This window comes from Amblyraja radiata, chromosome 10 (assembly GCF_010909765.2).
Source record: "Amblyraja radiata isolate CabotCenter1 chromosome 10, sAmbRad1.1.pri, whole genome shotgun sequence".
NCBI lineage: Eukaryota > Metazoa > Chordata > Chondrichthyes > Rajiformes > Rajidae > Amblyraja > Amblyraja radiata.
The window spans coordinates 22,722,331-22,747,814 of NC_045965.1; the positions used below are offsets into that span (position 1 = coordinate 22,722,331).

Sequence of the window (25,484 nt, forward strand, 5' to 3'; positions counted from 1 at the left end):
ACATTTATCAGCATTAAACTCCATCTGCCATCTTTCAGCCCATTTTTCCAAATGGCCTAAATCACTCTGTAGACTTTGGAAATCCTCTTCATTATCCACAACACCCCCTATCTTGGTATCATCTGCATACTTACTAATCCAATTTACCACCCCTTCATCCAGATCATTGATGTACATGACAAACAACAAAGGACCCAACACAGATCCCTGAGGCACCCCACTAGTCACCTGCCTCCAACCCGACAAACAGCCATCCACCATTACCCTCTGGCTTCTCCCATTCAGCCACTGCTGAATCCATCTTGCTATTCCTGCATTTATACCCAACAGTTTAACCTTCTTAACCAACCTTCCATGAGGAACCTTGTCAAAGGCCTTACTAAAGTCCATATAGACAACATCCACTGCTTTACCCTCGTCAATTTCCCTAGTAACCTCTTCAAAAAATTCAAGAAGATTAGTCAAACATGACCTTCCAGGCACAAATCCATGTTGACTGTTCCTAATCAGACCCTGTTTATCCAGATGCTTATATATATTATCTCTAAGTATCTTTTCCATTAATTTGCCCACCACTGAAGTCAAACTAACAGGTCTATAATTGCTAGGTTTACTCTTAGAACCCTTTTTAAACAATGGAACAACATGCGCAGTACGCCAATCCTCGGGGACTATTCCCGTTTCTAATGACATTTGAAATATTTCTGTCATAGCCCCGGCTATTTCTACACTAACTTCCCTCAATGTCCTAGGGAATATCCTGTCAGGACCTGGAGACTTATCCACTTTTATATTTTTCAAAAGTGTCAGTACTTCTTTTACTTTGAAACTCATAGTATCCATAACTACTCTACTCATTTCCCTTACCTCACATAATTCAATATCCTTCTCCTTGGTGAATACCGAAGAAAATAAATTGTTCAATATCTCCCCCATCTCTTTTGGCTCTGCAGATAGCTGCCCACTCTGTTTCTCCAATGGACCAATTTTATCCCTCGTTATCCTTTTGCTATTAATATAGCTGTAGAAACCCTTTGGATTTACTTTCACCTTACTTGCCAAAGGAACCTCATATCTTCTTTTAGCTTTTCTAATTTCTTTCTTAAGATTCTTTTTACATTCCTTATACTCCACAAGCACCTCATTTACTTCATGCTGCCTATAATTATTGTAGATCTCCCTCTTTTTCCGAACAAGATGTCCAATTTCCCTTGAAAACCAGGGACCTGAAATCATCTGGCCCGCAGGCGTATTCTTTTTCAATTTGTTTTCACGACCTGAGAACTGCAGCCAGTCCCGGGGCACGCAGGCGACCTGGGAACTGCAACCACACCTGGTCTCACACCTTCCAGTAATATAATCCTATTTATCCTCCCGAAACATTTCACCGCACATTTATCTGAGTTCAATTGTATTTGCCAATCATCGGTTCTGCCTGCAAGTGTAATGCTGCCCTCCTGTAATTTGTTACAAATCCGCTCACTATTGTCTGAAAACTTACAAAAAACTTGGATTTTGATTCAATTTCACGTAACCCAAGGCCAACAGTGGAGCCAGCACTGATCCACCCATCCTACCATCCGCCCTTCTCTAGGAGCATACAACTCTCTCTGCTCTCTGTGCTGAAGCCTGCTTGAAAATCGTTCTGCTCCTCCTGCCCGGACTCATGCATTTGTCTGTATTGGGGCAACTTGCCACAAAATGTCGGCCTTGTCAGCAACAAGCACATTTCATAATTGAATTTAAAAATTGATTTGAAACTTAATTAAAGTAGTAATGCAAGCATTGTGGTTCCAAGAGCAGGTCAGCGGCTGAGTCCTGCAGTGAGTGACTCACCCACTTCTTGAAGCCTATACGACACCATGCATGTCTGTGATGAAGTTCTGTCCACTTGCCTGGATGAATGTAGTTCCAATCAGACTCACGTTCAGCACCTTCTCAACCAGACAAAGTCACTTGGAAAAAAAACCTGTTTTGCACTTTATACTTCGCATCCTCCCTTCATTTCTTTACCATGGCTACAGTGTGTATTTACTGAATGCCTTGCAGGGGCCCAGTAAAATGTCCACATTGCCTTACCACATCGAAAGAGACTATTTGACCCTTTAAATCCAAGCCCACACTCGGAGCAATCCCATTCTCCCACTAATTTCCCCTGCAACCAATCCTCATCACATCAACACTGCCCACCTTCACCAGGGGCACAACATTTGTCAAATAATCTATCAGTTTGCATGTCTTTGAGATGTGGGAGGAAACTGGAGCATTTGAGGGAAACCCATGCAGGCACAGGAAGAATGACCAAACCCCTCATAGACAGCACAGAGACAAGGATGCTCGGTCAGTGGAGCTGTGAGGCAGTTACTGCACTACCGTGAGCGGCGGGTGGGAACTGCATATCTCAGTAATGAGAGGTTGAAGATAAGGTTAAGACTTCTTTGCTCTTACACTCCATTCCACTTGTAATAAATGTCTGATTCCACTTGCCTCCTTGATTACTTGCTATAACTGCATACTAACTTTATTTCTTGCAAGATGACACCCAGGGATACATGAACAGCAATGTTAACAGTTTCACACATTATAAGTAACACTCCGCTTTTCTATTCTTACCAAATTTTCCTTCATTAGATGCTCCATCTGCCTTCTTTATTGCCACTCTGTGTCTGCAAATAAAAGAAGACAGATTGTGTTGTCCTTGCAACTCGCTTTCCCACCTGCGTTGTATCATCAGGAAATGTGATTGTTCTCAGTTCCCTTAGATTAGTCATGTATGTTAATGTAGGTTAATGTATGATGAGGCTGCAGCATTGATTCACTGGGTGTGGGTTTCTTTTTAAAAACTGCATATTAGTGGGAGAGTCTAGGACTAGAGGTCACAGCCTCAGAATTAGAGGATGTTTTTTTAGGATAGTGAATCTGTGGAATTCTTTGCCATGAATCTGAGCAAACTTACGGGTGAATACAGTGCATTCAGAAAGTATTCAGACCCCTTCACTTTTCCAACATTTTGTTATGTTACAGCCTTATTCTAAAATGGATTAAATTCATTTTTTTTTATCATCAATCTATACACAATACCCCATAATAAAAAAGCGAAAACAGGTGTTTAGAAATTTTTGCAAAGTAATTAAAAATAAATAACTTAAATATCACATTTACATCAGTATTCAGACTTTATTGAGGCACCTTTGGCAGCAATTACAGCCTCAAGTCTTCTTGGGTATGATGCTACAAGCTTAGCACACCTGTACTTGGGTACTTTCTCCCATTCTTCTCTGCAGATCCTCTAAAGCTCTGTCAGGTTGGATTGGGAGAGTCGATGCACAGCTATTTTCAGGTCCCTCCAGAGATATTCGATCAGGTTCATGTCCAAGTTCTGGCTGGGTCACTCAAGGACATTCACAGACTTGTCACGAAGCCACTCCTGCGTTGTCTTGGCTGTGTGCTTAGGGTCATTGTCCTGTTTTGAAGGTGAACCTCTGCCCCAGTCTGAGGTCCTGGATGCTCTGGAGCTGGTTTTCATCAATGATCTCTCTGTACTTTGCTCCATTCATCTTTCCCTCGATCCTGACTAGTCTCGCAGTTCCTGCCGCTGAAAAACATCCCCACAGCACGATGCTGCCACCACCATGCTTCACCGTAGGTATGGTATTGGCCAGGCGATGAGCGGTACCTAGTTTCCTCCAGACGTGACACTTGGCATTCAGGCCAAAGAGTTCAATCTTGGTTTCATCAGACCAGAGAATCTTGTTTAGGTGCCTTTTGGCAAACTCCAAGTGGGCCATCATGTGCCTTTTACTGAGGAGTGGCTTCCGTCTGGCCACTCTACCATAAAGGCCTGATTGGTGGAGTGTTGCCGATATAGTTGTCCTTTTGGAAGTTTCTCCCATGTCCACAGAGGAACTCTGGAGCTCTGTCAGAGTGACCATAGAGTTCTTGGTCACCTCCCTGACCAAGGCCCTTCTCCCCCGATTTCTCAGTTTGGCCGGGTACAATAAACTAAACTTAAACTTTGTACACGTGACAGTAAACTAAACTTAAACACTGTGAGTCAGGATATAACCCAGGTCTGTTGAGCTGAGAGACCACAGCACCAACTGCTATGTCACTGAGAATGGATAGAATTCAGAGCATATCTGCTGACAGGATGGTGGATGGAGGTTTCGCTGGAGTCTTCATCAGCAGATTAAAATACTCAGAAAGGAGCAACATTTCCAGGTGTTATGGGAAAGAGCAGTGGGTGTGCAACTAACTAGATCTTACAAAGAACATGGATAGGCCGACTTTTTCTGAGTCTTCCAAAATTTTGTTTAACATTTTGTCAGGTAGATGGGAATTCAACTGTGAGATATTACAGTGTAAGACACAAATGAGAATGCAGTTGGACAACAATTCACAAGCATAGAAGAAGATGAATATTCACAATAGTGTATGTGGAATATTAACGACTATAGGGAACAAACGGGAAAGTGGGATTCATTTGGAGGTATTGCAAGATCTAGGAAGCTAGCAGGAGAGTAAGATCATTCTTGGTCAGTTACCACCGTGTAAGGGGTGGTTGGATAAATGGCAATGTTTATTGGGATTAAACATGGGAGTGACATTTTAACAGAAACTGGGAATACGACAGTGAAAGATTATTCGCTGTAGGTTATTAAAAGGGCTCAGGAATGAGCGAATGTGTGATGAGATGTCTCAGAGTGCACAGTGTGGAAGAGTGGAGTTGCCCAAATGGGTTATTGCAGAATGGAGATTGGATAGTTTGTATCAGAATTTATCATTTGATGGTGAGAGCAAGAATGAGGGTTAGATTGGGAGGATTATTGAAGGGTATTTGGAGAGAGCTGTAAAATGGGATTAGACACAGGTATTACAAAGTATGGGCAGAGGACAGGAGAGTACGATTAGTCTGGGTGGAATATTGCAAGTACTGTGGATAGTAGGATGAGACACTAAACAGAATGAGGCACAAGTATGAAAGTGGTAATGGGGAGAGTGAGATATTGAAGAGTGATTTAAGAAAATGTATTAGACAGTGCTGCATAGTAAAAGCTGCACATTAAGCAATGGGATTAGCCCATGGGAACTATGAATGAACATGCAGGAGACCATGTCAGTGTGATTAAAGAGTGTTGTTGTGAACAGAGTTGAAAGGGAGCATGATATGAAATTACGCTGGCTAGGATTATCATTGGAAGGAAGAGAAACAAGATATTATGATTGAACTACAATGAAATATTGCACCAATATTGATACTATTGGAGCATGCAGCTTCTGTCACCTAGGCAAGTTATCATCATGCTCCCAATTTTTGTCTTGTGGCTCGTGGAAAGTATTTGGAACATCAGGTCTGGTTAACTTGTCATAGAATGCTAGTCTTGAGAAGGATCCCAACACAAAACATCATCTGTTGATTTCCACCCGAGATGCTGCCTGACCCACTCAGTTCCTCCAGCACTTTGTGCTTTGACTTAATATCCTCTTGCAGGCTCAATATCTATATGGTGGATCCATTGAATTTCTGGTCAATGTTGACCCCCAGGTTGGTATTTGTGGGGGAGTCGGTCATTATTCTCAGGTTATATAAAGAAATGAGGATTGAGTAGTACTTTGCAATGGTGTGGGTTTTTTGAAAATAATAGGATAGTAAATGTTGACGGTTTGGAATTTTAAAGATTATGCAGTAATGAAGGTGGGATAGGATTGAATGGGATTTTAATAGAGTGAGCCGAAGGGCGAGTGGACGAGGTGGATAGTTAAAGAGTATAGTGGGGGGGGGGGGGGGGGGAAAAAAAAAAAGGACTAAGACTGGGAGAGCACAAAGTGTAGAAGTGACAAGAAGACTGAGGGGAACTGGGTCAGCTGTGATGTATCAAATGTTAATGAAGAAAATTAGTTGTGGTACCTTGTGCCAGAAATCTGCATGAAGAAATTGCAGGGAGTTTCCCCAGCAATTTGTTCCCAGGGTTGAGGGGTGTCCTTCCCCGTGTCAGAAAATGTCTTAGATTAAATCCAGGTTGTAATAAAGTTAAATTCATTGCTTAACCCTTGATTCAGTCTTAAACATGTAATGAATGAATTATCAAGGAAATGCGAGGGGACACCTTACATTAGACACTATTTGTCTCGTCAGAAGTACACACTAAATTAGTTATGCAAACTACCAGTAGTGTTTTTAATACATACTACTGTCACTTATAAGGTCTTCAATTAATGGTACTACTTTTAAACTGTTGGTGTTTAAGTGAAGAAGATGTAATTGAGGAGGGAGTGACAGTGAAGGAACTGAGTAACATTTCCATGGATAGTGTTAAACCGAAACCTGCAGCGGTGGTAGAAAACCAAGTTGCTGGAGGAGCTTGGTGGGTCAGGCATCATCTGTGCAGGCAACATGATTGTCAATGTTTCAGGTCAAGATCCTGCATCAGAACTGGCAGTGTGGAGGGGATATAGCCAGTATAAAGTTGTGAGAGGTAGGGGGGGGGGGGGGGGGGGGGTGAGACAGGAGCTGGCAAGTGAAGGTGGATTCAGGTGAGGAAGTGTTGATGGGCAGATGGAGCCAGGGGGTGCAAGGTGGATAGAGATAGCAGCAGAGGGAATGGGAGGGAATGAGTAGAGACAACATTATAGAATCTGCTCGGAAACAAAGGTGATGGGTTGGACCATACGATGGGGAGAGGAGGTTTTACAGATGGGAACAAGTAGGGTGAGGGGCTAGGGGACCCTGTGGGTAGAGTATGTGGGTAATAGGCAAATGGGGCCATAGTAAGGGATGGGAAAGGATCTCGGGAACTAGAATACTCCACTTACCTGGATGATAGCAGCTTCAGAATAATCTGGAGAATAGCCACCATTCACAGTCATAGAATTGTACCACATGGAAACAGAGCCCTTTAGCCCACCTTGTACATGCCGACCAAGCTGGTACATTGGGCCAGCCCCATTTGCCTGTATTTGGTTCATAGCCTCTAAACCCCACCTATCCATATATCAGCCAAATGTCTTTGAAAGCTCATAATTGTATCCACTTTAATAGTTGCCTCTGACAACTCATTACAGATACATTCTACCCTCTGAGTGGAAGAAATTCCCCAGAGTTCCTTCTTAAATCTGTCTCCCTTACCTAAATCCTATGCCATCTATTTTAGAATCCTCTACCCGGGGAAAAAGACTCTGAGCGTTCACTTTATCCAGCCCTTCATGATCTCGTACACCTCAGTAAGGTCAACCCTCATCCTGCTAAGCCACAAAGAAACAAAGTTCCAACCTTTCCCCATAATTCAAGCCTTGACTATGTTGCCTCCATGTCACTCCATCCACCACCCTACACATTCATTGCCAGCACCACTGATACATGGTGACTGCACTGAGCTCCATCTATAAAATGACTGCAGTTATTCCCCTAGGCTATTTACAGCATCTCCCAAAACCACGAGCCTTCTCCCACTATTGGTTCTTCACCACCTCTGGTCCTAAGTCCTGGATTCTCTCCCCCACCTTGTCCTGCGAGCACCTTCCCCAGAAGGACTGTTTTGGTTCAAGAATACAGCACACCCTCTCCTCTTCAAGGGCAATTTGGGATGGGCAGTAAAATGCTGGCCTCGACATCGAAGCCTACATCCAGAAAAACATGGGCATGGTATGGTCGCTGTAGGTTGTATTAAACTTGCCGACCCCATGGTGTCAGGCTCAGTGCCATCCGTTGCAATGTGATGGTTGATAGGGACAGTGTGAGGAGTAAAACTGCAGAGTAAGTGAAAGAATGGGAATGCAGGGTAACACAGTTACGCCAGAAAGCCCTGTTGGCCACATATATCCAGGACACATTACCTTATCCTAGACACACAAAAAAGCTGGAGAAACTCAGCGGGTGCAGCAGCATCTATGGAGCGAAGGAAATAGGCAACGTTTCGGCCCGAAACGTTGCCTATTTCCTTCGCTCCATAGATGCTGCTGCACCCGCTGAGTTTCTCCAGCTTTTTTGTGTACCTTCGATTTTCCAGCATCTGCAATTCCTTCTTAAACACCTTATCCTAGACGTTGAGAGCTGACCTCACTGAGGGGATAGCCGTTTTTAAACAAAAATGCATGTCGTAGTGATAAATAAACTTTAATCAACAGCCGCCACTCATGTCGTTAGGGCTAAATCTGAATGAATATGTCACTTTTGTAAGAGAACAAAGATTAAGGAGAGCACGGAGCAGAAGGGGGCTGCAACACTGAACAGTGTGTGTCTTGCAGCTTGCTTAGGCTGCGCAACACAGGCAGCTGCCTGCAGTGGAGGGGAGGGGTGGGGTGGGGTGGGGGCAGCATGTCAGAGGACCGAGCCAGATGGTGGCTGAGGTGTCTGGCACGGTTTCCCCCCTCCTCCCACCCCCATTGGCAGGCAGCTCCCATGAGAGGTGGGCTTGCGTGCTGGTTGACTGGCTTCCTCATTACACATTCACATCAGCGCTGAGAACAGCAGCCGTCACGTTTGCAGCCAGGGGCGATGAGCTCACCGACTACATTATCAGGAGCAACTCTGCCTGGGCTCCTCGCTGTGGATTGCAGGCAGTCTCGGACGTGCTGTCGCCTTTCCGAGGACCATACAATGCCAGCAAGCCCGCGCTCGGCAAGCAGTCGGTCCTAAGAGCCAGGCTAACCGCCCTGCTTTCTCCTGCTCTCTCCGTCTCCCGAACCAGCAAGCTGGATCCGTCTTGCTTCCTCCTGTCAGAAGAGGGGCTTCCCTGTCCCGCCCCTTCCCTGTCGGCCGTGCAGAGCTCCCGTTCCAAAGCTGAGGAAGCACAGGACGATGGCCACAAGATGATGAACGAGTATGCCTGCCGGCTGCTGGAGTTGCTGGGCATGGGCCATCGTTTGTTCGTACCTCGGCTGTTGCCGGTGAGCATCTTTTCCCTGAGAGATTGAGGCTGAGGGCTGGGGGAGGAGGGGGAGACGGCAGGTGGAACAGGCCTGGAGCATGTAATTAATGACGTTTACCGGGAATCTTTGAGCTGTCGATGGCTGAGTGTGGGCGGCCCTCGAATCATTAAAAGCCGGCCGGCTCTCCAGCCTCCAGCCCACAGCAGAGCAGGAGGGATGCTGGCAGCTTCCCCACTCCCCTGCTGGGCTACTTTAAATGTAGGGAGCTGTTTCAAAATCAGCACCACTTGTTTGCCTGTATGTTTGCCTGTGCAGAGGAAGCTGATGGCATCTTGGTCTAGTGTACCTAAATGCACCAGAGGAATGTAGCTTCAATGATTCCCAAAAGGTGGAAGTTTTTGTGGGTGGGAATGTGCAAAGAAAGCTTGCGATGGTTCATACGTAAATGAATGAACTCCCCTGAGGAGGAGCAACTAAGGCAATTGAAGGCTGCCTTTTCATCCACTGGCTTTAATGAGGGGACAAATGCTGACTCTCAGTGGCCAGAAGGAGGAGGCTTCTGTGAGAAGGGTGTGGTACTGTCACCAGGCAAAGTGCTGTCACTGTCCGGATGTGTTACGGTCATCTGCCAAGGTGCTGCCACTGCCAGGGTGAAGTAGAAACATAGAAAATAGGTGCAGGAGTAGGCCATTTGGCCCTTCGAGCCTGCATCACCATTCAATATGATCATGGCTGATCATCCAACTCAGTATCCTGTACCTGCTTTCTCTCCATACCCCGATCCCTTTAGCCGCAAGGGCCACATCTAACTCCTTCTTAAATATAGCCAATGAACTGGCCTCAACTACATTCTGTGGCAGAGAATTCCAGAGATTCTCCACTCTCTGTGTGAAAAATGTTTTTCTCATCTCAGTCCTAAAAGATTTCCCCTTTATCCTTAAACTGTGACCCCTTGTTCTGGACTTCCCCAACATCGGGAACAATCTTCCTGCATCTAGCCTGTCCAACCCCTTAAGAATTTTGTAAGTTTCTATAAGATCCCCCCTCAATCTTCTAAATTCTAGCGAGTACAAGCCGAGTCTATCCAGTCTTTCTTCATATGAAAGTCCTGAGATCCCAGGAATCAGTCTGGTGAACCTTCTCTGTACTCCCTCTATGGCAAGAATGTCCTTCCTCAGATTAGGAGACCGAAACTGTACACAATACTCCAGGTGTGGTCTCACCAAGATCCTGTACAACTGCAGTAGAACCTCCCTGCTCCTATACTCAAATCCTTTTGTTATGAATGCTAACATACCATTCGCTTTCTTCACTGCCTGCTGCACCTGCATGCCTACTTTCAATGACTGGTGTACCATGACACCCAGGTCTCGTTGCATCTCCCCTTTTCCTAATCGGCCACCATTCAGGTAATAGTCTACTTTCCTGTTTTTGCCACCAAAGTGGATAACCTCACATTTATCCACATTATACTGCATCTGCTATGCATTTGCCCACTCACCCAGCCTATCCAAGTCATCTTGCAGCCTCCTAGCATCCTCCTCACAGCTAACACTGTCCCCCAGCTTAGTGTCATCCGCAAACTTGGAGATGTTGCATTCAATTCCCTCGTCCAAATCATTAATATATATTGTAAATAGCTGGGGTCCCAGCACTGAGCCTGCGGTACCCCACTGGTCACTGCCTGCCATTCTGAAAAGGACCCGTTAATTCCTACTCTTTGCTTCCTGTCTGCCAGCCAGTTCTCTATCCACATCAATACTGAGCCGTGACAATACTGAAGTACAGTCACCTGGCATAGTGTTGTCCCTTTCGGGGTGTGGTGCAGTCACTAGGCAAGGTGCCGCCATTGGCAGGGTGTGGTACAATCATCCTGTGGTGAGGAATTGTAACTGGCAGGGATTTATTTTCCCCTAACAAGAGCTTTTATTCCATATTCACAATAAACAAAGTATATATGGATCAAATTTGATATTTGTGTTGTTTGCACGTAACAGCCATCAAATGACAACATTGTCAGCCATATCCACGACTCATTAGACCCCCCACCCTGCGGTGACCACTGTTCACTGAAGGTCTCCAACGTCCCCATGTACACCGCGTGCCCCTTCTCCAGGGACACACTTGGACAGTCTTAAGTCCGGAAAAGGGACAGGCAGTCGACGGATAGAACCTTCAACTGCCTGCCGCCTGGACCCGTGAATGGCCATCTTGGCCAGGCCCAGGATCAAACCCCTTACCAACCCCCGACACAGGAGCGTGGTACACTTACTCTTCCAGGCCGCGGTAGAGATGAGCGGCTGCTGGGTCCGTGAACCAACGTAAATATATATATCACATGGCACTGTTCTGTGCAACACTATCCAGCTCAGGTCCCTGATATAAAGAGGAAGGACTTGCATGTAGAGAGATCTCCAGTATGGACCCTCCTAGCTGTCAGATGATGAAACAGACCACCACATATGTCGTACAGAAGATGAGGGCAAGGAAGTGTAGAAGGCGCAAGAGCAGCCCCTACAGAAAGTGTTTCCCCACATCACGGGTATCTTGCAGAGGTGGCCCATGTTGTGTGGGACCAGCTGCCGGCGAAGGTCCTGGGACTTGGGTCCCTTGGGCAAATCTGACGAAACGGATATCCCAGTCAAAATGACTCCACACACATGAGCCTCTCTGACCCCACCGTGACAGGGTGAGGTCCAGCCACTCTGTCACTGGCAGGTTGTGGTACAGTCACCAGGCGTGGTGTTGTCACTGCCAGGGCATGTGCTCACACAGCGTGCATTACTTTTACCAAGTGTGCCACGTTCTCTGACATTGGGAAGTACTCTCTCGTTGTGTGTTGTGGTGGCACTGTTTGAGAGTGTCGTGGTGGTAGCCTCTGAGAATGTAGGTGTGATCGCCTCCACGAATGTTAGGGTGGTCACCTCTGTGAGTGTTGTTGTGGTCTCCTGTGGCCATCCAGAGAGGGTTGGGATTCTCAAACCCTTAGTAGGTGTTGCATAGTCACCAGGTATGGTGTTGTCACTGGCAGGGTGTGGTGACACCTCATGCATTGCCTGGAGTGTAAACATTGGATGTCACTATTGCTGAGATTTCATTTGTCTCCTGTGTTGTAATGGACGTGTCTACCAAGGTGCCCTGGAATGCTTCCTTGGACCAGGTTGTTGCTGGTGCAGAGGTTGGAGAAATGGAGAACATTTTGTACGCTGGTGTCCGTCATGCAGCAGAATGCATCACCAGGAACCTGCTGGGTTGGACACGAGAAGCCCAACAGGTCCTACATGCCCAGCTGGAGTCTCCGTCCCACACTGCCCCAGAGCAGACTGTGGTGGGGATGAGTGCCGTCCATTTCCTTGAGTGTGTGTTTGCTAAGGAGATCTGAAGAGGATTCAGTGCTTCTTGTCGTGCAGCAGACAAGACTCTAAACTCTACACCTGTTTGCGGCAAAACATATTGAGACAAACGGCAAATGCAGCTGGTAGATTAGCAACTTGTGAAGGGCAGCCTCTGGTCAGCCTGAAACTCGCTGGTCTACCGTTAAATGAGCTGCCTACAGTGTGGACTGATGTGTTCAAGGTTTCAAAGTTTCAAGGTCAGTTTATTGTCACATGTACCAATTAAGGTACAGTGAAATTTGAGTTCCCATACAGCCAAACTAAGTGAAAAGCAACAAGACACACAACCACATAAAAGTTAACATAAACATCCACCACAGTAGATTCAGCATTCCTCACTGTGATGGAAGGCAATAAAGTTCAATCATCTTCCACTTTGTTCTCCCGCATTCGGGGCAGTCAAACCATCCGCAGTTGGGGTGATCAAAGCCCCCGCAACCGACGATCGAATCCCCCATCGGGGTGATCGAATCCCCCGTGTCGGGACGGTTGAAACTCTCTCCGTGGCATGGAGCTCCCGAATCGGCCTCTTCTTACCAGAGACCGCGGGCTACACGATGTTAAAGTCCACAGGCTCCACGATCGAAGCCTCGATCCACGGTAAAGGGATCGCAAGCTTCGTGATGTTACAGTCCCGCGGACTCCCACGGCTTGGAGCGCAGGGTCGGTCTCCAGGAAAGGCCGGTAACACCACGATGTTAGTCCGCAGTGGGGACGGATATACGATTCGGTTAAAAATCGTATCTCCGTCAAGGTAAGAGATTGGAAAAAAAGTTTTCCCTCACTCCCCACATAAAACAAACCAAGGATCACTCAAACATACTTTTTAACACATACTAAAAATAACAAAAAGAAGAAAGGACAGACAGACTGTTGGTGAGGCAGCCACTGCTAGTGGCGCCACCCGGTGACAAGGTCCAGAACCAGATGTTGAGGGATGCTGGACTGCTGTCACAAAAGCACTGTGGCCAAGGGCCGCACTTGAAGGTCCCCCTGTCTTTATGTACCTGGATCTGGGACTCCTGCTCAAAAACCTCAACTGATTGATCACAGAATGTGTATTAAAGAATAATTGATGTCACCTTGTAGTAGGAATGATAACCTGTATTATATATTTGCTAATTTTATGAATGAAAGTATTGTGGGCGGGGTGGGGGGTGCAGGGAGGGTGTGATTTATCTCTGTTGAACTAAGATTAGACTCTTCTTCTGGAACTGCATGATTCCTTCTGATGGTACAACAGTACTTGTTCTGGAGCGGAGCAGGTCACTGAGCCAAGTGATGCACTTAGACTTTAGAAATACAGCATGGAAACAGGCCCTTCGGCCCACCAAATCCGCACCGACCAGCGATCACCCCGTACACTAACACTATCCCACACACTCGGGACAATTTACAATTTTAAGCAAAGCCAATTAACCTTCAAATCTGCACATTTTTGGAGTGTGGGAGGAAACCGGAGCACAGCCGAATCCTGATCTTCTAGATTTCAAGTGCTTCAGTAATAATGCAGCAGTAAGTGACGTAGATGAGGACGACTGGGCCAGTCTCTTTTTGGATCAGGGTTAATTGTATCATAGTGTCATATCTGGGAATAATTGAGGAATTTGTGGTGGTTCAGTGATTGGCGCTCTTGCCTCAAGCCAAGAGGCCATGAGTTGAAGTCCCATTGAAAATTCCAGAGCACACACTCTAAACTAACTCACCAGTTCTGTGGGGAGCGAGTGCAGCAATGTTGGAGATGCTAACTTTCAGATGAGATGTGAAAATGAAAGCTCATTTGCACGTCAAGTATGAGATCAAATGGTGCTCCTATGAGAAATTTCAATTGCAAGGCCATGATTTATTCCTCAACTTTCATCATTAAATCAGATAATCTGGTTGTCAATTCACTGTTCTGGGATCTTGTTCCACACAAATTGGCTCACAGACAACAGCACACTTCACAAATCAGCTGCCAAGACTTTGGAGCATGCAAAGTTTGTGCAAAAAGCTATGTAAATCCAATTTTTCAAATATGGCCGGTCTGGAATAAATTGTCAGAGCTAGTCAGTTCAGAGGTTAATTGTGAACTATAAACCAACACTTAAATTAAATCAAAGCATTTAAGACAAGTTTTGATATCACACCATGTTAAGAATTTACATTGGATCAGAGCTGGAGTGTAGAATGTGTCAAACTACATCTTTGAGTGCATCTGGGATGCAACCAATTTAGATGTAAAGTGTTGGATCAAATCATGCACTTCCAAAGCTGTTTATAACTCCAAGATACAAGGAAAATAGTCATATTTCACTGCACTTGCAAATCTCCATCTGCCTTCCCACCCTCACCTCCAACCCAAACTATCTGGACATTTGCCATCCACTAGGTAGCATTCACTTGTACCTCCCACGTCCTCTTGCTCTGATTCTTAACTCAACCTCATGCCTCTCGGAGTATATCTTGTCTATGAGGTCTGATTGTTGCTTTCTCAGCCACACTCTGTTAAAGAACCCGAACAGCCAACTTCACTTCCTGGCCCCATTGTATTGACACCTTCCCCTCTTCCTTTATTGTTCGTATCATTGTGCTGCTCCTCAAAAATCCCGCCAGTCCAATCTAAAACTATTGTCCCAATTCCAAACTCCCGCTTGTCTCCAATATCCTGGCATGTATTTTCCAAATCCATACCAATCTTTTCTGGAGTGCTCCTTTGATGTGGTCAGACGCACCAAATTCCACTAATACTAATCCTGCTGTCAGCTTCTGAGGGGATTTCTATGCTTGGTTTCTGTGCTACCATCTAATGATGTTAGGAAGGAACAAAGGAGGTCCCGGCGCAGGGGGACTGCCGTGAGGAGGGGGAGGGGGGTAAAACATAGGGGGACCTGGCACGGGAGTTCTTTGTAACTTTGTAAGCGCCCTTTATGGGCGACTATTTGCATACCTTGGGAATGCAAGCAAAGAATTTCACTGTGACTTGTCACATGTGACAATAAAATATTCATTCATTCATTCATTCATTCATTAATGCTAACCTGATTTGAGAAGAGTACTCACTCCTATGGTGTGTGAGCCAATTTGTATGGAGCAAGATCCCACAAGAGTGAAATAACAACCAGTTAATCTGATTTAATTATGAAAGTTAAGAGGTAAATCATGGCCAGGAAATTGGAGCTCCTCAAATAAATTCTATTTGATGTGTATTTGTATGTTACGTTTCTGTGTTGTTGCCACCCTCCACTAGCCACATTCCTCATCCCACGAGTGATTTAGACCTCATGTACGTTAGCCTTTCATCTGTTGCCTCTCTTCAACTGCCTATGCCCTAGATTCTGCATTTTAGTTTAGAGATACAACATGGGAAGAGGCCTTTGGCCCACTGAGTCCATGCTGGCCATTGATCGCACTAGTTCCATGTTATTCCACTTCCTCATCCACTCCCGAAACACTTGGAGCATTTTTTTCCCCAGTGAGCCATTAACCTACAAACCTGTACGTCTTTGGGATGTGGTAGGAAACCCACACGGTCTCAGGGAGAACGTGTAAACTCCTCACAGACAGTATCCAAGGTTCGGCTTGAACCTGGTCTCCTGCACTGTGAGCGAGCAACTCTACCAGCTGCACCGCAGTGCCACAGTTACCATCTTCCATGACTTCACCTCCTTGTACCACTTGCTTAATGACGCTTTGTCTCAGCTCTTCATTGAGATCTATTTTTTCCTTTTGGTTTACGAATGTGTACAGCAGAAGCAGGCCACAGCCTCTTGATATGTGCAGCTATTAAGCCCTCCTGTAAGTTCTGTCCCCTTATCAGCCATTCCAATCTTGCTCCAGCTATCTAGCTCCATATCAAATTCGCCTTGGCACCTCCTTCAGCAACAAGTTCCTCACACAGTGCTCTGTGAAGAATCCTATTTTGGATTTGTAATTAATCTCTAACATTTAGGTTTTGTTCCAACATGTGGAAGCATCGTCCTACTTTTAGCCAACAAAGGGCAGCACAGTGGGGCAGCAGTAGAGTTGCTGCCTTACAGCACCAAGGACCCGGGTTCGGTCCTGACTATGGGTGCTGTCTGTACAGTTTGTATGTTCTCCCTGTGACCGCATGGGTTTTCTCTGAGTGCTCCGGTTTTCTCCCAAACTCCAAAGATGTACTGATATGTATTTTTGGTAAAAATTGTGTTGTTCCTAGTACGTAGGATAGTGTTAGTGTACGGGGTAACCGCTGGTTGGCACGGACTCAGTGGGCCGAAGGGCCTGTTTTCGACGCTGTATCCCGAATGTCCAAAGTCTAAAGCCTGCCATAAATTTATCAGTATACCTCATGCTCTCCTCTATTGAACTGTAAAGAAGCGCAGCCTGGTGACCAACCCAGTTCAAGTTTAATCCCTGTCTTATTTGCACGTTTCCCAGTCACTATGGTTTTGTAAATGTCCTGTATGAATAGGAGAGTCACGACCAAGGAATCATAGATGCAACATAAGGTGTCTGTTATTTCCAACGGAGCTCAGTAGAAATTTCTCCTCCTGAGGAAGTGTGAATCTAGAACACTCTGCCCACTAGAGACCAGATCAGGAGAGATTTTTGAGGAGATAGTTTATATCCCGGGGATGGTCTGTCATGTTCATGGTGCTGAGGCTGTGTTAATATTGTACATTCATCCAGATATGTGTTGTGACTGATTCCACCCGCTATTGCCAGAATTAAAATTATGGAATCGTACATATCTAAGCTGCTGGCCTGTAATGAACTCTGAATGGGAGGTAGACAGTGCCGTGTTACATCTGGTCAATACTTTTCAAGGTTTGGAACTCATTCAGGGCAAGGTCCAAGATCACATGTGTCGTAACTTGGCTCGCTAACTCTGAAGAAATGAATGAGAGATCATTGGTCTATTTTTGTTTACCTAACCAGGATAACCTGCAGGAGGAAAGAGCATTATGGGGGAGGAGGTAGTTGATGTTTGAGCAAGAGAGTGTTGGGAAACAGCAGTCATAGCATTCATAAGATTCAGTGACACAGGAAAACAAAAGGACTAGACGAAGGGGGATGTTCAGTAAGACAGAGAGCGGCATATTGGCTCAGCACATCGAGCCGCTGCCTCAGAGCTCCATTGACAGGGTTGTACTGCCTGCGTGGAGTTTGCAGTTACTCTCTTCGACTGCATGGGTTTTCAATTTCCTCTCACATTCCAAGGGTGTGTGGAAGAGCAGGTTCATAGGCCACCGCGAATGGCCCCAAGTGAATTGATGAGTAGTAGAATCTGGGGAGAGGTAATAAAAATATGGGGAAAATAAAAATTGAACTTAATGTTGGATTGGTGTAAATGTGTGGTTGATGGTCGGTGCAGACTCAGCGGACTGTTTCTCTGCTGTATCTCTCCATGATTAAGAAAGGAAAGAGTCAACCTGGTGTTAGCTCCAGTCAGTAGCACTGGCGTTTAGGTGATTGGTAGAATAAGAGGGGAATTGATAGGAATGCAGGGAGAATAAAGAGGGATCACTGTAGGATTAGTGTTTATGCCGTACGCCGCTCCGACTCATAGGCCTCGATGACTCCAAATGAATACTAGACAGATTTTACAGTAAAGGAGGTTGTGGTGATGCTGAAACTGTACGTGGTTTTGGTTAGATCAGTTGGAGTTGCAGCTTGTATCCTGGTCACCAAATGTAATGATGAGTTTAATGTGCTGCCGATGCTGCCAAGATAGTCTACTGATTGTGGGGCTATTACTTTATATAACATGAACATAGCATGTGAGCGACTTTTGGTGCATTGTTATATTAGGCACTTGCCATCAAGAGTTACTGTTTTCAGTAAATTGGGTCTGTTGATAGTTCTACCTTTGACAGCGGCAACACGAAAGGGCCAACAGACAAAATGTTGCCTTCAAGTTTGTAATGCTGTTGCTTGTAAGTAGGGCAGTGATTTACCATGAAAAATAAATAGAGCAGTGATGATGGCATATGGGGACCATGGCAGAAAACTATAGAAAAATTAGGGAATTTGGTTGCCATGGCGCCAAAAGAGGACATGGAGAATCAAGGCCACTTGTTGGAAGAGGAAGGTGGCAATGTTCCTGGTGGTAGGACAAAGTCTCCATAATAACCTAGAATGTAGAAACAATGAACTGCAAATGCAGGTTAACATACAATGACACAAAGTGCTGGAGTAACTCAGCGGGTAAGCAGCATCTCTGGAGAACATGGATAGGCGACGTTTCAGGTTGGGACCCTTCTTTGGTCTGTTTGAATGAAGGGAAAGAAAGCTGGGCTATAGGTTACACCACCTTGTCCAATCTGTATCCACCTTCATCAAGACACCTCGCACGCCCTTCAAGTCTTTAATAACTTTCAATTTCTAAGCCCCGATTGTCTCAGCTTTACCATAGACGTCCAGTGCCTTTACACCTCCATCCCCCACCTGGAAGATGAGGGTTTCCATTCTAGGACCATGTTTCTTCGGTAAACATGGTGTCTCCCCTTTTGTCAGCCCAGCTTGCCTCCCCCCACCCCACCCCACAGTCATTCTGAATTGAAACTTACCGAATGGTGTAAGGCCTGGACATGGAGCGGATGTTTCCACCAGTGGGAGAGCCCAGAATCAGAGCCCATAGCCTCAGAATAAAATGATGTACCTTTAGAAAGGAGACGAGGAGGAATTTATTTAGTCAGAGGTTCGTGAATCTGTGGAATCCAATACCAGAGATAGCTGTGGAGGCTGTCATTGAGTATTTTTAAGGCAGAGATTTGCAGATTCTTGATTAGTAAGGGTGTCAGGGGTTATGGGGAGAAGGCAGGAGAATGGGGTTGACAGGGAAAGATAGATCAGCCATGATTGAATTCCTATAACTTATGAACTTATGAAGAGACCAGAAGTAAAATAGTATGATAATCTTGGTGGTTGTACATGCTGGAGGAGGTTACAGATCTAGGGGGTGGTGAGGCATTGAATGGAGTTGAAAGCATTAACACATTTAGCTTTTGCATTGTTTAACTGCGGAAGGTCCTTATGGCAGTGGCTGCCTCAGGGCAGCTTGGTGGGATCATTGGTGAAATAGAGAATGGTCAACTTCCATCTCCAGCAGTGCTGCTTCCTCCTTTTCAATGAGCAGAGTTAAAGGAAGCCGTGTTACCACGTTACAATGAGCTGTGAGATGTTCATTATCTGCCTCATGCATCCCAAACCTACGTTACAGCTCACTCCCATCTTTGCCTTCACAGACCTCCAAGGAGGACTTGCTGCAGGCCGACTTTGAAGGGGCTTTAAAGTTCTTCCGTGTCCAGCTGCCAAAACGTTATAGGGCCGAGGAAAATGCCAGGAGATTAATGGAGCAAGCCTGCAATATAAAGGTAAGCAAACAAGTAGATGGTGATCTGGAAAGAAGCACCTAACTGGGAAAATATGAACTCTGTGATAGTGACACCAACTGGCTGTGAGGACAAGTAATGTTCTGTGTTGGAGACATAAAGAACTGCAGATCTGGAATCTTGAGCAAAACACAAAGTGTTGGAGAAACTCAGCAAGTCAGGCAGCATCTGCGGAGGGAATGACATTTGGGGATGGGAGCCTTCTTCAGACTCTTCAGGGGCAATCTGTAAAACAGTCCTGAGCCAAACCGCCATCTGTCCATTCCCTCCACAGCTGCTGCCTGACCTGCTGAGTTCCTCCGGCACTTTGCGTTTTGCTGAATATTCCGTGTTGGTTAATTAAATATATGCAATTAATCAGTAGAGGGCAGATTAAGCTCAGCTTCAGATGTGTAACAAGGGCGTGTTAGCGTTAGACTGGTAGAGGTGTAAACACTGAAGCAGTAGTTACATCTCTCATACAATCAAAGCAGCTCACCACGTTATAAATGATGAAAGCCATTTGGCCCATTTAGGCTCATTCATCTAAAATAACAAATTTCAGCACTTTCATGAAAAGATATTCATGTGAAATAATTCACACCAATGGTTCAATGGTACTTTATTTTCACATTTACCTCGGTACAGCGAAATTCCTTTTTTCGTTTGTACTTCAGTTAAACTTTCATTAAAATGTACATTGATAGGATAGGTTTAGAGGGATATGGGCCAAATGTAGGCAGGTGGGTCTAGTGTAGATGGAGCATGTTGGTCAGCGTGGGCAAGTTGGGCCGAAGGGCATGCTTCCACGCTGTATGACTATGACAAGCATGATCATACTTAAGTATAAGAATGTAAACAGAATAGGTTACACTAAGGCAATACACAAGAGTCACCACCTTTCCAGCGCCATCTTGCATCCTTCAAGTTTCAAAGTTCTTGAAAATATAGGATCTTAACTTGGCCTTAAAGGCCAGTTGTCCTATTGGTGCCACTGGGTTGTAGGGGTTGGCCTGGTCAGGTGATGTTATCGATGTCCTTCACTGCTCCAGGCTGCATCCGATCCACGCACTTGTCCTCTTCAGACGGCGCCTGATCCAATCAATCCCCAGGCGACTACAGGACCTATAACGAAAATTATTTTCACCAACTCATATCACAAACGCACCAGCCCTCGCCTCCCACGGTTACCGCACTGATTTTGTGCAACAGGGTGTCTCCCGCAACTGACTTTGGATTACTCAGAGCACCTCCGAGGGTGCAGGAGGTGAGCCCCCAGCCCGCTCACCGACAGTCCACCTCTCCTCCATCTGTCGACACTGCCATCTTGGAGGATATGATAGATGAGGAACTGATGGCATTGGGTGGCAAGAAGTCCCAAAACATTCCAGTGCTAGAGTTTTCCTTGTCTGAATTTGTCGTAAACTAGCTGATGGATTTGATAGAAGTTGATGCTGGAGTGACTTATTATTACTGGATTTGCAGAATGCAACCTAGGTGGACACTAGTCTAGCATCTAATTTACAACCTAGTTCAGTACTAATTTACATCCAAGAATTTACGTAATTCTCTTTCTTAAATAAATGCAGTTGCACTATCAGATACACACTGAACATAGAACAGTACAGCACAGGATGGTGGCCGACTAGGAAAAGGGGAGATGCAGCGAGACCTGGGTGTCATGGTACACCAGTCATTGAAAGTGGGCATGCAGGTGCAGCAGGCAGTGAAGAAAGCGAATGGTATGTTAGCTTTCATAGCAAAAGAATTTGAGTATAGGAGCAGGGAGGTTCTACTGCAGTTGTACAGGGTCTTGGTGAGACCACACCTGGAGTATTGCGTATAGTTTTGGTCTCCAAATCTGAGGAAGGACATTATTGCCATAGAGGGAGTGCAGAGAAGGTTCACCAGACTGATTCCTGGGATGTCAGGACTGTCTTATGAAGAAAGACTGGATAGACTTGGTTTATACTCTCTAGAATTTAGGAGATTGAGAGGGGATCTTATAGAAACTTACAAAATTCTTAAGGGGTTGGACAGGCTAGATGCAGGAAGATTGCTCCCGATGTTGGGGAAGTCCAGGACAAGGGGTCACAGCTTAAGGATAAGGGGGAAATCCTTTAAAACCGAGATGAGAAGAACTTTTTTCACACAGAGAGTGGTGAATCTCTGGAACTCCCTGCCACAGAGGGTAGTCGAGGCCAGTTCATTGGCTATATTTAAGAGGGAGTTAGATGTGGCCCTTGTGGCTAAGGGGATCAGAGGGTATGGAGAGAAGGCAGGTACGGGATACTGAGTTGGATGATCAGCCATGATCATATTGAATGGCGGTGCAGGCTCGAAGGGCCGAATGGCCTACTCCTGCACCTAATTTCTATGTTTCTATGTTTCTATGTCCTTCGGCCCACAATTCTTGTGCCGAAGGTGATCCCAAGGAAATGCAGTACTCTTAAAAAGAGCTGTCACTGCAATTTTCAGAATGGACCGAGCAGACTACGCCGATCTCTGACACCTTGCTAAAGCACCTTCATGTGGTCATGCTCCAAATCCTCAATGACAGCCACTCCCCTCATTTCTGATTTCATATCTCTGCATTTCTTAATTGTTATAGTTTGTAATTTTATAACTGTATGGCCTGTATTCCCCATCAATCTCGATCATACACTTGGTTTTCTCTGGCCACGTGCATCCCATAAGCCTTTCCAACCCCAGGCCCACTACAGCATGGCACTAGAGGAAGATTCCCTTTGCCGCAGTGTATAGAACTGCTCTTTCAAGCTCTTGACTGCTTCACCTGGCCTTTTGCAGCCATCTATTTACTCAATTGCTGCCTGGCTTCTGTAAGGTGGGCTCCTTCAATTCCAATCATCCCTCCTGCTGTGGCCCTGCGTAATCTTGTTGGGAAACAGAAAACAGCATGGAATGAGCGTGAATAGGTGTTGGATGGTCAACGTGGGCTTGGTGGGACAAAGGACCTGTTTCCATGCTGTATCTCTGAACTAAAACTAAAACTCAAAAACTCAATCAAATTCGTGAGGCACAATCTCCCACACACACAAAACCATGCTGACTATCCCTAATCAACCCCAGTCTATCCAAGTGTATGTATACCTTATCCATCGGAATCCACTCCAATAACGTGCTTACCATTGATGTCAGGCCTACTACTATATGGTTCCCAGATGGCTGATGAGGACATTGTGAGTTTGGCGACTGCTACAATGGGATGGGAAGATTATGAGGTGATGCACTCTTTCAGCTGCTTATGTAGGGCAGCTTATATGAGCTGCTTATATGTGTGCTGCGGTGCAAGGCCGCAAGGTTCTCAAGGAGAGTCCCGACCGGAAACATCACTTATTCATGTTCTCCAGAAATGCTGCCTGACCTGCTGAGTTACTCCAGCACTCATTATTTTGTTCTCAATCCCATCCCGAAAGCTTCTTCTCAAACCTGAGCAGGCACAGGCCAAAGATTTCCATGACTGAATGGAATGTTGCGCTTCTCCAAGGAAGCTTTGAACACATTCTTAAATCTTTTTTCCACCTGGGAATCTCTTAAAATGACAATGCTCGTAAATGAATTCCACCCCAGTCATGGGACAATGGGCAGAGTGTTCCATTTGCAAGTGACGGCATTTACCCACGTTGCCTCCTTACATTGAACATAGAACAGTGCAGCACAAGAACAGGCACTTCAGGCCACAATGTCCATGTTCATGGTCCAGGCACTCACCACCCTGTGTAAAATAAAACTTGCCCCATACATCTCCTTTAAACTTTGCCCACCTCACCTTAAAGCTACTATTTGATTTTTCCATCTTGGGGGAAAAGCTTCTGACTGTCTATCCTATCTATGCCTCTCATAGTTTTATATACTTCTATCAGTTTCCCAGCAACTCCATACAAAACAGTCCAAGTCTGTCCAACCTCTCCCTGTAGTTAATACCGGCATCATTCTGCTAAACCTCCTCTGTACTGAAGCTTCCACATCCTTGCTGTAATGAGGCGACTAGAACTGCACACAATACTCCAAATGCAACCTAACCAAAGTCCTATAAAACTGCGTCATGACTTCCTGACTTATACTCAATGCCCAACTTATAAAAGCAAGCATACCAAATGTCTTCTTTACCACTCGTGGGACCCCAAGATCCCTCTATACCTCTATAGCCCAAGATCCCTCTATACATCAATGCTATTAAGGGTCGTGCCATTAAGGGCCATGTGGCACAGTGGCGCAATGATAGAGATGCTGCCTTACAGCACATGAGACCCGGGTTTGTTCCTGACTGTGGGTACTGTCTGTATGGAGTTTGTACGTTCTCCCCATGACTTGCTTGGGTTTTCTCCGAGTGAACTCCCACACTTCAAAGACGTACGGGTTTGTTAGTTAATTGACTTGGTGAAAATGGTAAATTGTCCCTAGTGTGTGTAGGATAGTGCTAGTGTACTGGGATCGCTGGTTGGCACGGACCTGGTGGGCCGAAAGGCCTGTTTCTGCACTATATCTCTAACTTAACTAAACCAAACTCAAATATAATTGTACATCTTTCCCTTATATCAAGATCAAGATAGATTTAATTGTCACATGTGCCAGATGGCACAGTGAAATGAAATTCCCATACAGCCATACAATAAAAATAAAAATAAAGGACACAACACACTATAGCATTTAACATAAAACATCCCCACACAGCAGAATCAAAGTTCCCCATTGTGTGGGAAGGCACCAAAGTCAGTCTCTTCCTCCACTGTTCCCCGTGGTCAGGGCCTCCCCAAGCCCTCCGCAGTTGCAGCTACGGGCGGCCCGATGTCCAGGACCGCTCGCCGGGGTGATACAAGTCCGACGTCGGGGCAGCGGGACGTCCTCAGCGGCGTGGACACCAGAGTCGGCCCCTTCCTACCGGAGTCGGCGGCTTCCAAAGTCCGTAGGCCGTGCCGGGTGGAGACCTGCTGCTGCAGACCCTCTGCAAGGCGCCCCAGGACTCCTCGATGTTGTTCAGCGCCGCCCGCGTTGGAAGCTCTCCGCACCAGAGCTCCACGATGTTGGAGCAACGGCTCAACGCTCCGGAGCTCCAAACGGCGACCCAGGTAGGCATCGCCCGCTCCGCGGTGACTCCAGCGCTGCGCCGCCGCTGTAGCTGCCGGGGACCGCTCCGATCCAGCTGGTAGGCCGCGAGGTGGGGGGCGAGGACGCGACTCGGAGAAATAGTCGCGTCCCCGCCAGGAAGAGACTGGGAGACGGTTTCCCCCTTACCCTGCCCCCCTCCCCCACATAGAAAAGTTAAAGTTTCCCCCTAAAACAGACTTTGGACTAACTGAAAATTTAAAAAAAGATAGAAATGACAGATAGACTGTAGGCAGAGGCTGCTGCCAGTGCAGCGCCCCTAGAGGATCAAACCTCCCAAAGTGCCACCTCACACTTGCTTGGATCAAACACCATCTACCATTTACGGCTCATTTCTATACCTGATCTATATAGCGCTGTTACACAAAAATGCTGGAGAAACTCAGTGGGTGCAGCAGCATCTATGGAGCGAAGGAAATAGGCAATGTTTCGGGGAGATGCCGTGGTAGTCTGGCGCGTCGATCTCTACAAAGCTGGGGCCACGCACCAACTCTCGGACACCTCCTCCTACTTACCCCTGGACCATGACCCCACTGACGAGCACCAGGCCACTATCTCTAGCACCATTACTGACTTTCCTCCCTTCTATATAGCGCTGTATACTTTGACAGTCATCCTCGCAGTCTACGACCCCAGCAATCTTGGTGTAATATGCAAACTATTTACCTTTACATCCAAGTCATTTATATATATCACAAACAGCAGAGGTCACACAGATCCCTGGGAACTCCACTGGCCACAGACATCCAGCCTGATTTTA

The 25,484-nt window shown here is 46.0% G+C and overlaps 1 protein-coding gene across 3 annotated transcripts in view; it reads left to right on the plus strand.

Moving 5' to 3' along the window:
* Positions 1–25,484, plus strand: part of rabgap1l (RAB GTPase activating protein 1 like) — a 271,539-nt gene that overhangs the window by 200,603 nt on the left and 45,452 nt on the right. For all 3 annotated transcript variants that reach the window (XM_033028335.1, XM_033028336.1, XM_033028337.1), the window contains exon 19: positions 19,472–19,600. In XM_033028335.1, the coding sequence (XP_032884226.1) occupies positions 19,472–19,600 (129 nt within the window). The remainder of the gene's footprint in view (positions 1–19,471; positions 19,601–25,484) is intronic.